This window comes from Patagioenas fasciata, chromosome 7, assembly GCF_037038585.1.
Source record: "Patagioenas fasciata isolate bPatFas1 chromosome 7, bPatFas1.hap1, whole genome shotgun sequence".
In the NCBI taxonomy this organism is placed as follows: domain Eukaryota; kingdom Metazoa; phylum Chordata; class Aves; order Columbiformes; family Columbidae; genus Patagioenas; species Patagioenas fasciata.
The window spans coordinates 1177992-1192018 of NC_092526.1; the positions used below are offsets into that span (position 1 = coordinate 1177992).

Consider the following 14027-nt stretch of genomic DNA (forward strand, 5'->3'; position numbering starts at 1 on the left):
TTCACACCGCTTGTCACGACTCCGGAGATACCGGTCCTGTTCTTTCTGGGGGAGCTGCTCTGGCTGCACGTACACAACCCCCGTGCTCAGCACAGCTGCATCGCCCTGCTGGAATACCCCTATTACAAGTGTAAATTAAAACCTATAAAATAATATGGAGATTATAAAAATTGCGTTAAAACTGATAACAGCTTTACTGATTTACTGACAATGAAAATATATCGCATTTTTTTTTCTGCCAGAACATTTATCAACACACGGCAACCCCGGACTAACTTGACATGTAAAATGATCAAAATGGATTATGAAATCTCTTCCGCTCAGTCCTATTGATTTTGGTGATGACAGAACTCATCAGTGTGCAGAGGGACCCGTGTGGCCAGGCTGCCATTGCCGATCCCCACCCCGGGAATGCCGAGCGCCAAATTAACTCCTCACTTTCGCTTTTCAACCGGCAAGTGCGAAATTCGGAGCTCAAACGGGAAAGCAGGGACAGAAGTACGTCACGTGCACCGAGCGCCCATCTCAACGTTTGTCCTTTAAAAATCAACTTTTCCGAGGCTAATCAAAGTTATTTTTGTGGCCGCCGCAACAAACTGCCAGCAAAGGGACCGTTTTTAATCACTTTTATTGATTCATGCTTTCAGTCCTTACTCAGTTAAAAACAAGGCACATTAAATACATCCTCTTATTGCTCTATAAATGCATGCGGCTCATTCTGTATATCAAAAGTAATAAATAACGGCAGTAAAACAGCAAGACAGTTATAAAAACGACAAGCCAGCCTCAAACACAGTATTTAAGAGTTCAGCCCAGAACAGCAACCTAACGAAATACCCAAGTGGCACACGTAGGACGCGCAGCGAGCGCGGCCGTGCACAGCGACACGCGTGCTTGCACACGCCTAGGGATGGACGCGCGGCACCGACGCGCACACCGCCCCTGCAGGTCATCCAAAACGCAAACTAACCAAACCCACCAGAAATCCAGCTCAAAAAGAAAAAATAAAAAGAGAAATAAAAAGAAAAAAATCACTGTTTATTTTCCACCCGGGATCAGCACAACGCCAGGCAGGGATGTTCGCAACACTTTCTACAGTGCATTCAAAAGGAAAGAAATCACAAGCCAACACAAAGCCAGCGTTCCCGAACACTAACGCCAGGGGATAAATAAATACTTGTGGATTTTCTCCATGTACAGATGTAGTTTCAGCAACACACGCGCCCCTCCCGTTGCACAAGGACAAGACCTCGCTTGCTGCACACAGAGCAGGGGAGCGCGCAGCAAAGAGCCTGGGACACAGCAAACTCAACCGAGAAAAGCCCCCGGTCACCGTCCGCGTGTGACACGGGAACGGGAGCACAGCGCGGGGAGAAAGGGGAACATCCTGGCTTTACAGGTAAACTCACATTGTTAATTCTTAACAGTGCCGCTTATAGGGGAGTGGAGAACGTTTCTTTAAACCACACAACAGATGTTAAACATAGTAAGTGTTTATATTTCCGTGGCCTGGAAAAGGTCTCTCTACTTTTTTTTTTCTTAAATTATTGTTAATAATAGAAACTTAAGCCCTTCCCTCTTCCCTTGCTCACTGAACCAGAGCAACCTGTGCACCGTGCATCCATTTCCCCCTGTTCTGCAGCACATGTGAAACCGGCTTCTGTGCTCCAAATTGAACAGGGTTTGGAAACAAGGAGCTGTGTCGAGCATTTACACTTTACCTGAATCGTCAGAACGTGTTTCAGACAGCAAAGTTTCCAGGAGCACAGGACCAGAGCCCTTTGTCCAGGAACTGACTGTGCCTCATTAATATAGGTAAGTCCGGCTCAGAGCCTGTGCCTTGTTAACGCAGGTAAGCTCGGCTCACAGCCTGCACCTCGTTAATGCAGGTAAGTCCGGCTCACAGCCTGCACCTCATTAACATAGGTAAGCCTGGCTCACAGCCTGTGCCTCGTTAACACAGGTAAGCCCGGCTCACAGCCTGCGCCTCGTTAACGCAGGTAAGCCCGGCTCACAGCCTGCGCCTCGTTAACGCAGGTAAGCCCGGCTCACAGCCTGCACCTCGTTAGCACAGTTAACACAGGGCCCCTCACCAACACCTGCACTTGGGTACAAAGCAGCCCACAACAAACATTAACATGCAAAAACAGGCTGGAAAGCGTTTTACCCCAGACCGTCCCCTTCCTTCCAGATCTTACCAGTTGTTTGGAGTGACAGAAATAGAACCATTTACTGAATTTCAAGCGAGGCCTGCCAGGATTTTGTAGTCTGCTGGTTTTGAGCACCTGATTTATTTTGTTTAAAGGACACCACACCTGTACTTGCGATGCTCCGCACTAACGCTCCTCACCATCCCCATCTTGTGTATGTAATCATTTTCCCCTTTAAAACACTAAACTAATCTTTGCTGTTCATCGCTGTACTGTTATTTTCCACTAGCGAAAGTGGTGACATCAGTTAAAATGCATTTTACACAAGTAGAAATTGTGACACCCTGGAACTGAAGCTTGGCTTTGATTTGTAAATTGGTATTTATGCTCAAAGGATATAACAGAATGACGAATTCATCAATAAACCGATTCTGATGTGTTCCCTTCCTTGCTCTACAGAGGCGGGATCTGCCAGTCGATGCCGACCCGGCTGCTCTCGCCACAGAAAGGCCAAGTAAGTGCTCCTAGTTTGGTTGTTTTTTTGTATTAATCTGCTGAAAAACAGCCCTTTCTCTTCTCTAGAAAACTTAGTGGAAGGCAAACCAAATTTCACTGTTCCACTTTGTGTCTGAGAATTTTTAAAATACATAATTAAGACTTAGAGTACCAAAACCTGCCATACTCTGCAGAACAGTGTTTGTCCCAAACTGGGAACACAGCACAAACCAGCACCTACTGGACAACGCTGTTTATTGAGGGAAGCTTATTTCTATTAATATGGGAGAACGGAAAGCTGTCCCCGAGCTCTTAACTAAATCATCAGCTTGGGTGATTAATCAAAATGTCTTGTAGTTTTCCAGCCTCATACCGCTGGTATTTCTGTCTGGCCAAGCACAGGCACCACTGAAATGACAGCAAACGGAAGAGCAAAGCCAGACAGCTGCAGAAGGTTCCGATGGCTCTGCCCCATCATCACCACCTTGGGAAGTGCTGCTTGTGTTCTTCCCGTGGTACCACCCCCAGCCCAGGACAGCAGCGCTCCCCCCCCGCTCTGTGTTGAACAGGACGGATTGACAGGGTTTAAACAACAAACACACATTTGCAAAACCCAATGCAATGCACTTACAGACAGGATTCACTTTCTGAGCACAGGTGGGGGTTTTTTGGAAGGTAAAGGCAATATACAAGTTAATGAACAAGGCAATACGTGTGCTTGTGCGTGCACCCACATCTTCCCAAGCTGTATTCCTAAACTCTTGTTCACCAACTCCTAGAGCTAAAGAATACCCAACCCCAAAGGCCACATACTGGAGTATTAAGAGCTGCACAGAAAACCATTACTAACGAGAAGAGCTGTGTTTTGTGGAGCTACCCCGACGGGCAGAGCCCGGCCGCCCGGGGCGAGCAGGACGAGCAGCACTGGAATGTTCCTGCGTGGTGGTGGCCGGCGGGCTCAGAGGCCCCCGCCGCTGCGGTCCACCGAGATCAGCACCCGCCGCCGCAGGTTCTCCTCCGCCGTCTTCATCAGCACCGCCAGCCGGCTGCCCGACACGTGGCCCTTCTGGATGGCGCTCATCAGCTGCGACACAGGACAGAGCAGCCGTTAGCGGGGGACACGGCACAGAGACGCGGCACACGGGCACCCCGGGGCGGCTGGTGCCACCAGCTCCGCTGCACCAGGGGACACGGCCCCCGGAGCTGCTGGCTCCCGGACAAAATAATCACTAAACACACAGAACTGATGCTTCCATGTAAAGCAAAAGTGGTGCGAGGCTTTTCAAAGACTCACCTCAAAGCCCATTGACATTTTCCGGCATTATCAGCAGAGGTTTTGGCAAGGGATGGCTGGTAGAAGTACCAAATACGATCCCTTTGGAAGTAACTGTGCAGGCACCCATCAACAGCAGGGTTTCCTCAGGGACACTTAAAGACGTAGGAGAACCCATCGATTTCATGGGGTGCCTCTTTCCTTTTTATTTTGTTTGCTATTCACAAGACGTAACTGAGGGAAGAACAGCATTCCCGACGTGCCACTGACCGGGCCGTACCCCCTTCCATTCACGTGCCCTTCCTGTAGAGATGGCATACTTGACTTCCACAATTCCTTCAAATCCAAATTCCTTTATAGACTTTTAAAACTAATTTGCCTTTAAGTCCTTGAAACTGGACTCAGCTCTATCTTAACGAACACACACTGGTGCTAAGATTTTAGTTAATTCTGCTTTATCCCATGGATAAAGGGAGCATTAGACTTGAAATTACATGCAGTCAGCTTGTCAAAGACTACTATGGAAAGCAATCAGCACTTAGAAAATGCAATTTCTTACTCCCATCAAGTGCTAAGAATCCTTCAGATCTCTTCCCTTCCATAGGCAAGTCTATTAATTACACCTGCAGCCGGACCTATGCAAATGCGTTATGAGCAGGAGCACCCAGGAGGGGAAGCGCCAGAGGGAAACCCTAAACAGACCCTAAACACACAAATCCTGCTGGAGAAACCTCCCCGCGCTCTCCACCCCGGTATCTGAGCTGCCCTGGCAATGAAAGCCAAACGGGAGCACTTGGCACCGCTCTGCTCCCCACCCGGCACAGCGCTGCCCTATGTTCTAATATAAACGTCCACAAATATTTGCAGACAGCTTTCCACAAGCATTCTGCCCTAAAACGCAATTACCTGAAAGTTTTCAGAAAGCAAACACGAAAGTATTGGGAACTGACTTAACAGATCCATTAAAAAAATAAATTAAACACTCGATGTATTTCGTTCCTTCCATGGCAACCTCCTGTTCGCTGAGCAGCCTCGGGAGCCGAGCTCCAAGCGCCACCGGGCAATGTTCACATTGCCCCAGGAAATGTACGGGAGAAGCCAGGAACCAGTTTTACACAACCAACAGTGAACTACACCAAAACCTGCCTCTTGTATTCCACAGGCACTAAGACTTAGGGCAGGCAAGTCCTGATGAGACTGTTCGCACAGTAAAGCAAAAAACCCCAGAAAGCCACCAAAAACATCCACAGAAGGCACAATCACTGGTTGTTTCAACTTCTTAACCACAGGGTATCCAAATGAACCAAATTATAGTTCAACACGGCCCTGACAGTAAATGGTGGGTTCCCCGCCCCCAGTTAATTGCAGTTTAATGCAAAGGGCTGTCGGGTGACCCCGTTCAGAGCCAGAAATACCTCTGGATGTTCTCTTACATTTGAGCACAAACTGTTCCGTCTTTCTGCCCCATGGCCTGTTTGGGCTTTCCCCCCGTTCCCCAAGCACATTTCAGCTAGCTAGCTAAATTGCTGCATTTTAGGCAAATAAATAGTCCTTTTTTCTAATGCTGGACACAACCTGTGAAAATTCCCTGCATTTAGATTCAACAGTGCTGCTCTTATCTCCAGCTCATCTCGAGAGAGACAATTACCATTTCCTCTGCCTTGATCTTGTTTGTTTAACTTGACACAGTGAAGAAAGGGCTGACATTGACCAAAATCCCCAGCATTAATTTCTCCCATGTTCGGCATCCATCATTGCCAGCAGGCGGGACAGCCGCGGCAGGCGCTCCCAACACCGCGCCAGGAAAGGCTCCCGGAAGCACAGCTGGCAAACCGCACACCCAACAGGAGCTGGCAAACCTGTCCCCACAGCACCCCGAATTCTACCTCAGAGCCCCGCACACAGCAGCTTGTCAGTGCCTTTCATACAGACTGAGAAAACATCAGCCAATCCAGGAGTTAAAATGGGATTACATGGACTGGGTGTGCGTTAATCACAAGCTCATTCTTTAAAATATTCAAAATAGTTTGGAAACTACCAATCACCTAAGAGGTCCAGATAAATGCCAGTGTGCGTAACTGTGTTCACACAGCTTCCAATGGACAATCGTGTCATTTTGAACGTGTCCAAATAGCATTTCTGTACCAAAAAAAAGCCAAGCTCAGGTCTGTGGTATACTTTGTAAATTGGACCTGTTCTTTGGGTCTTACTGTAAAAGGTCCTTGAATTTCCAAGTTGCTTGAGGATGGCTTTGCGTGTCACCTCTCCCGTCACTACAGCATCTACTCAGGTACCAATCGCCTCGTCCCCAACCCAGCCCTTCAGCAAAGAGCGACAAAAATGAGCCCCTATGCCTTTTTCACTGAAGTTACGGCTGCTCTTGTGACAAAGAAACACCCACCTGTAAAAACTCATTGAGCTCAACCTGCCCGTTTTTGTTCAGATCCACTTCATTTAGAATCTCGTGAAGAGTATTCTCAGCAATTTGCACACCGATGCTCTAGACAACAAAAAGCACAAATGTGTCAGCTGGACTGTTCAGCACTTTCTCTGAAATTTAGAGAAGAGGCTTAAAAAGGAAACTAAACACAAGGAAACGTTACCTCCAAGACACGCTGCACATCCAGGATGGTAATAAACCCCTTCTTGTCCTTGTCAAACATGTGGAATCGCTTCTCGTACCTGCACGACAAGGATTAGCAGTGGGAAAGCTGCACTCAGGAGAACGATGGGTATTGATTCCCAGCAGCAGAACTCTCTTACTTCACTCACCTTTCAATATCGGAGGGCAGGAGGCTGATTTCAGAGCTGTCTGTTAACTGATCCGTTTTTACTTTGTAGCCCATTTCATAATAGAGAAATTTTTTAGCAGCTTCAAGTTCTTCCTACAACAAAAAAAAAAAAAGAAAGAAAAAACCTGTATATCTGAGGAACAGCAAGTTCTTACACAATTATTTTTAATGTAGTATTTATTAGCTTCTTCCACTTCACTAGAATTTATCTGAGGTCCAAAAAATTAAGCAGATGGTAGCTGAAAAGTATTTCAAAATAAGTTGGGCTTAGGCACTTTGAAGTCTTTAAGAGATACCAAGTCTAGTAAAGACTTCTAATGGGAGTGTAAGTGCCTATAGGACCCCAGCACACCTTCAGTCACACATGTATGTATCCACCAATCTCACAAAGAACAGCACTCGCCGGTCAGGCCTGCAAAATGTCGTTTAACTCACAGCTCACGTCTTAGCACCAAGTTTCACCTCGCTGTCCAAAATCCACAAAAAAACAGGAGGCTGAACACCAAGCAGGTTCTTTATGCTTTAAACCAGTTTTCTTTTCAAAGCTCAGTGCGAGGTCTGCCAGTTTTTTAATCAGCGATAACCACCAGAGGTACATAAAGCACCGCAGAGCTGTTCCTCCAGCCAGGGGACACAGACACGGGCCTACGAGCGACACCACCCCTGCCACGGAGGCACCAACACGGAAGAGCCTGCAGACTCTGGTTCCGTGTTTGAACGGGCTGTGTGTTTTGCTCCTGAACAGGTGCAAACGCGGTGTCTGCTCCCTTCCAGGGTCACGGCACGCAAAATGAGTGACACCGGTCACGAGACCCTCCTTTTCAGAGGCAGATCCTTTGAAAAGTGTCAGTAATCAAAATATTTGGACCGGAATGGGGTAGTAATGCCAAGTCTGCTTTAATTTTTAAATCAGGGAACAGGAAGACACAGATCTTCACCTTCCCCGCACCCCCAGCCAACACCAGCTCATTTCACAGCTATTTGATGAAGTCTTTATAACGAAACACGCCAAGTGAATCATTCTCTCAGGAAGAAAGCATCACTTCAAGTCTCCTATTCAACTCATTTAGGCCGTTAACTTGGAAACTACTTCAGGAAAACAAACCAGGGATGAAAAAGGCCTTTTGTACCTTCTTCTTCTGCTCGCTCCAGTGAAGTTCCTTCCCCATGATGTCCACGATCCTCGGCAGGGCCTCCTCCGCCGCCTGCACGTTCAGAAAGGCCAGGCGAGTGCGCCGGGAAATCATGTCCACGGCCGTGCGGGCGTACTCCCGGACGCCGTACACCACCTGCGGCAACACCGGCGCCGCACGTCACCCCGGGCACCGCAAACCACGCTACAGGTACAGTGTTCTGCTACCAGTGCCCACCCAACCCGCAGAAGGCTCTGAAAAGCTCCCTTTGCCTTGGAACGGTTTATAAAATCTATCTGGAGTCAAACATGTACACATGAAACAAAAAGCTATACCTTATATAATTAAAAATATTTAATCATATATAAATATATGAACACTTGTATGCTTTAACATAAAAATAAAGCATGCTCTGGTGAAGGGGAAAAAATAGAACAGAAGAAACATCCAGACCCCACCAAACGAAAGGGCTTACAGAGCTGTTTTACAGAGCGAGACAGACTGCGCTAGAACCTGCTTATCCCAAGAGAAGAATCAAACAATACTATGTAGTTTTTCCACATACCTCAGCTTCAATATAAGGAAATTCAGATACCAGCCGTTTTCCGACAACAGGCCATCTCTTTCCTGTAACTTGGGCTATTTTGGCCACCTCGTAAGCCTTGCCACCGTACGTCGAAGCCAGATGCTGAGCCACCTGCGGAGTTGAAAACAATTCAATATGCTTTGACAGCACATCAAATACACACATGTTCTTCTTGTCAGTTCTCTTCTCAGCAACAACAAACAGGCTGAACAGGGTATTGGATTTCGATCGTGTGGGTGGAAACTCCCTGAGCTGTGACTGGGTCAGACCAGCACTGACACCACTGTGTAGGGGTCAGTGTGGCTGTGTAATGATGCTCCAACCCTTTGGCTACACTGGGATCACACCTACGGCAGAGATTTTGTTGGGCTCAAAGGAAGACAGACCCCAGCACGCCATACCCTTTGACAGCAGGAAACAGTCAAGATTGGAAGGGAAAAGGGAAGAAAAGAAGAACAATTACTAGAATTTATTATTATTAAAACTGCCTTTGCCCCAGCCAGATAATAAGCTCTTATCAGGCTCAGAGCTTTGCACGAGTTATGCTGGCACTTGATCTAGTGGGGAACCAAAACCCTCCAATGCAGAAACACCTGAGCACCAAGAGAAACCACAACTCACCTCGCTTTCAAGTCCGTAGTCCTGGACCAGGCGGATGTAGAGCGTGGGGCTCCAGTCCTCGGCGCCCTCGAGCTGCAGGCCGATGGTCCTGCTGGAGCCGGCCCGCAGGCTGTGCGCCTCCACCGCCGCGTCCAGCGCGTCCTGCGCCATGGCACGGTACGTCGTCCACTTCCCACCTGCGAACACACGCGCACCTCTTGGTTTGGGGAGGGCGAGCGCAACGCCAAGTTGGTGTGTACTGCAGATGTTGTATATATCGCATTATTCTCGCTAGACTTGCTCCAACAAGCCAGTCGTGCTACCACCGACAGATCATTATCCAGTTGTAGGAACATGAAGGATTATTTTGCAAAGTGAAATGTTTTGAATAAAAGACACCGGGGAAGCCCAAAGCAGCTGTACTATAAGAGAACGTGCGGTACCTGCTATGGTGACAAGGCCACTGTCGCTAATGGTGACGACGTGATTCCGGGATATCGACTGCGTGTCTTTGGAGTTGGGGTCTGTGACCAGAGGACGAATGCCGCTCCACGCTGCCAACACGTCTCCTCTTCTCACTGTGCGGAACACGGATCAGCAGGGTCAGCCAGAACCGCTGGTGTTCACCCCCATCCCGCCCACGGCCTTGGTGGCGTTGCCTCCGAGCAGCTACTGGCTCTGAAATGAGGACCACACCACACCACGCTTGCTGAGCAACCCAAAAGAGGGAGAAGATTCTCCAAAGTGACGGGATAAGCTGGGCATCGCTGCCGTGACTGGGATCAATGACGTTCTCCAGCCCAAAACAAAGGCAGAGGGGTTCATTTTTCACAGCTGTTAGAACTCCAACAGGATAGAGATACCTGGGAACTGAGCCACCAACAGCTGTCCCTCACCCATCACCTCAAAAAACCCCAATACCCCCAAAAAACCCAAACCCTACCAAAACCAAAGCACACACAGCCCAGCACCAGGTCTCCCTCTTTGCTTGTGCTGACAGGACGGTTCTTACTTTAGAAACCGAAATAAAATCTGTTCCACATGAGCGTAACGTTTGCTTCTAGGACTTCAAAGCTTCTCTCTAACGTGCAGGTTACTTTTCCAGGTTTTCCTGTTGAGGAGCGGTCTGTATCTCACCAGAAGCACACGTGCACGAGGAGGCAGGTTACGGCAGGGCCTTCGTGAGCTGTGGCACAGCCCCAAACTCGCACCCGCGCCAGCATTTGGTACCGCACACAACCCAAAAGGGCCCGGGCATCTCACACCAACGGCTCCTCCTCCAGAGCACCGTCCTGCCCACCAGAACCCTTGCTAAATGCCCACTTACTTATTTATTGCCTGTACTGCTCCTCTGCCTCCTGTCCCGTTACAAGCAGTCAGCGCTCATTTCTCAGCGGACTTCAAGGAAGAAAACCCGAAGGCACCGAGTAGTCACAAAAGCCCTTAACAGCGGTAGGAAAACACCCTGGCCCCTGAAAGTCACTTTTTGTTTTTCTTTTCAATGTATAACACCCGTAGAGAACTTAATGAAATTAATTTTGCTGCTTATTAAATTCGCAATAGGAAAACTGACCGATTCGCTTTTTGCTGAAGTCTTCGGAACGTTGTTGCTCTTTTTTTTTTTAATACAACTTACAAATAAATGATAATTGAAAATCAGCAACGGGGTGTAAAAATATCCCCAAAGAACACAAAATAGATTTCAGAAATCAATGGTGCTCTGCCAGCATGTTTAACCTGCCAAAATGAAGTGTTAATCACAGAAATAAGATACCATATTACGTTTATAAACTAATGAAACTAGAAAAAGCAGCATGCGTGACACTATAATTAAACAGTTGGAACACATCCAAGCCTGTGTAAGTTGATAACCCTGGCACTGTCTCTGGCAGCAAAAAGGCAGGTCTGCAGCGCCTTGATACGGGCAGCACAGTTGTTAATTCAATAACAAGCAATCTATAAACACTGCTAATTGCACATGTGAAAAACAGCATGCGCCCAGGTAGGCTTCGTTCGGGAGAATTAAACGCTCCGTAATGTGCCTCGCAAAATCTGTCTTGTTCACAGCCTTAACTCTACCAGGTACCTGTCTGCCCTACCACACTTATTCACACTGGCTTCTGCTTGGGGAGCTTGAAGGTACATTTGCTGGAGACTTCTGAATCCTGTGATACAGAGCCATCAGTCATCCACTTCGGCAAACAAGCGCTCCAGCGTTTCCAGCCTCCAGACAGCGAGTTTTCCTGAACCTGAGGGTGTTGCACTGCTCCTGACCGAGTGCTTTTCACACTGACTTTAACGCTGCTGCTACGCAGGAATGCAGGACAAACGCTTTTACAGAATAATTTAAACAAAACCAAAACCCCAGCGCTCCGAAGGAAAGAAGCCTCTCTCCTTTAAGCCAGCCCACTCAGAGCAGGGCAGCGTCTTACAATGAATCTGCTCGCAGCTCCCGAAGGGAACTCTTTATAAATTCTCCTTTTTGCCCGTTACGCTTTCCTCTTCCACTGAACACCGAAACTATTCCATATTTACCGTATCAGGAGAAAGTACATTCTACGAATAGTGTGCCTAGAAAGTCGGAAATTAAAACAAAGACATGGGAAAAGTCAGAAAAACTCGTTCTTTAAGAACAGCAGGTGAGATATTTAAGTATAACAGGAAGAAGCGGCCCAGCTCTGCGCAATGTCAATGCTGCCGCTGCCCCCGAGGTGAGCAGGGTGACCTGGCTGCGAGCGGGACAGTCGGTGCCAGCTGGGGAAAGGCGTGTGAAATCTCACCACGCAGATATCGACCAGTTTCCATCTAAATAGTCCAAGTGGAGCTGGCATAGCTGGGAAAAACGCTGTTTTTTCTCTCTGATGCATAGATCACGATGACACTTCTGTCCCACCAGGCTAAAAGCACCCAGACGCACCAGAACCAGCGTTACCAGGCACAAAAAGCCCGAGCGAGAAGCGTTTGCTCCAGGTGCACAGACCCAGCGGCACCCTCCCGGGCAGCTTTACCTTCCACGTCCACGCTCAGGTAGTTGCGCACTTCGTTCAGAATGAAGTTGATGTCCTCCTCGGTGGGGCTGGGGTGGGAGGTGACGTCGGTCGGGCTGTCCGTGGTCCCCGCGATCGTCATCTTCTCCCAGGGCAGGAAGAAGATGACGCGCCCGTCGCTGGTGGCCGGGTCCAGCAGGCCCATGTGGTCAGGGCTGCAATACAGAGGGGACGGGGTTCAGAGAGCTCGGGCAGCACCAGGATTCTGCTCCTGCACGCCTTGGACTCCAGGTAAAGTAACAGCACCGCACCTTTGTTCTCAGGTCAAATGACTTGAAAATAATAATAATAAATCTGAGACATCACGCATGGCCGACTTCAAAACACAGCGCAGAAGTTTAGAGGAATAACGCCCTCGAATGTGATGCTCAGATATTGTTAGAGTTTAATTCCTAAGCGAGTTAGCAGAACACAACCTTAAATGGAGCAGCCAGGCCTCTGGCACCTCGCATCTCCATTCGCTCTTGGAAATCTTGCCCACTGGAATTTCAAATACAAACATTCGGAAATTTTAAAACAGCGATTGCCTGAAACTCAACCGCTTTTAATCAAAACCAGACAATAATTTACATTACGGCACAAAGGAAAAGGCTCAAACAGAATGCACATTAAAATGGAAGCAATAAGAACATAACTTTAGTTCTGTTTCGATGCATCTAAGTATCTAAGAAGAAAAATTAAACATGAAATACTATTGACCCAAGTTATCAATTACCTGTGCCCCAAACAGGTAAAGACATAAGAAATCTCGATTACTTCTACAACCTGTGTGCACAGAAGGGGCCGAGGGTTAACAGTGGGAGGAAAGAGTGGAAAAAGCAAGAGAAGGGCAGGACTGAAATGGCAGGAATGGGCGGGACATTGAAGACGTCCCAGGCGCGGCAGCCGCGGCACAAACGCCCACAGACCCCCCAGGACTCACATCCCAAATGCTCCCAGCTCCCACCGCAGCATTGCCGAACCGGGAGCTGCGTTTGGAGGGAGAAAAGGCAAAATACATCACCCCCATAGCGGCTACACCAACTAACTGCAGGCTAGTGTCCTGAGATGGTTCTTTTAAATTTATTTATGCCAGTCCTAGAAGCAGAATGATACAGTCAAATGGAGAAAAGCGTTAGTTCTTTGTACAGGAAGTTTTAACTTATGTATAAATGTTTCCTAGTATAACGTAGGAAAAACAAAACAAAACATATATCCCTATGTGCAGAACCAGTTATCACTTATTAAATAGCTCTGCTTATATTCTAGAAAACAAAAAGCTGCTGTCAACACTCCAAGTGAACAGCCCTTATAGAGGAGAGCACTGGGGCGGGAGGACCCGGGGCTGCGGAACGGGGCCTGAGCTGCAGACCGAGGTGGGAATAAGGACCAGAGGGGCCTAATTCAGCGGCCTCGGCTACCGACACAATCAGCTTCACACAGACCTGCTGGATGTGATTTACCTATTCAAGAGAGCCGCAAGCTGCACCACTGAATATTTCATTTTTAGGAAGCCTAAACTGCTCATGGAAGGGAAGTTTTCAATATCTGCAAAGGCTAGAAGAGAAGCTGAAAATTTCATATATAGCATGTATATTAGAACATTTTTTAGATGATATTTATAGACAGCTTAAGCCTACAGTCGGAGAAGTACAATTTAATAGGGGAAGTCAACACAGATTTGTGAAAGGTAAATCACGTCAGACAAATGATTACTTTTGAAAATGAAAAAGCTATTGATTCAGAGGCAGAGGAAAGCGGAGATTTAATATATGGTATCAGAATATTCAGAAAACTTCAGACGTTCTCTCAAAAGTATGATTTTTTTAATGTGATTTCATAAAACCTATTCAAAATGAGGAAGAGAAAGAAGTAACGACTTAAAGCTCAGTTTCACCACACCACCTATGGACTGAAGTGTTTTCAATTAGATTACACAGCAAACAATAAGAAAGGATGGAACAGTTTTCCA

The 14027-nt window shown here is 47.6% G+C and overlaps 1 protein-coding gene across 1 annotated transcript in view; it reads right to left on the reverse strand.

Annotated features, from left to right (window-relative positions):
* Window positions 1-611: 611 nt before the first annotated feature.
* GPD2 (glycerol-3-phosphate dehydrogenase 2) overlaps window positions 612-14027 on the reverse strand; it is a 55345-nt gene continuing 41929 nt past the window's right edge. Inside the window, exons 9-17 of the mRNA XM_065841010.2 lie at window positions 12038-12231; window positions 9473-9607; window positions 9051-9226; window positions 8409-8540; window positions 7841-7999; window positions 6691-6803; window positions 6522-6600; window positions 6320-6418; window positions 612-3729 (exon numbers count right to left, since the gene is read on the reverse strand). Of these exons, the coding sequence (XP_065697082.1) occupies window positions 3604-3729; window positions 6320-6418; window positions 6522-6600; window positions 6691-6803; window positions 7841-7999; window positions 8409-8540; window positions 9051-9226; window positions 9473-9607; window positions 12038-12231 (1213 nt within the window). The 3' untranslated portion in view covers window positions 612-3603. The remainder of the gene's footprint in view (window positions 3730-6319; window positions 6419-6521; window positions 6601-6690; window positions 6804-7840; window positions 8000-8408; window positions 8541-9050; window positions 9227-9472; window positions 9608-12037; window positions 12232-14027) is intronic.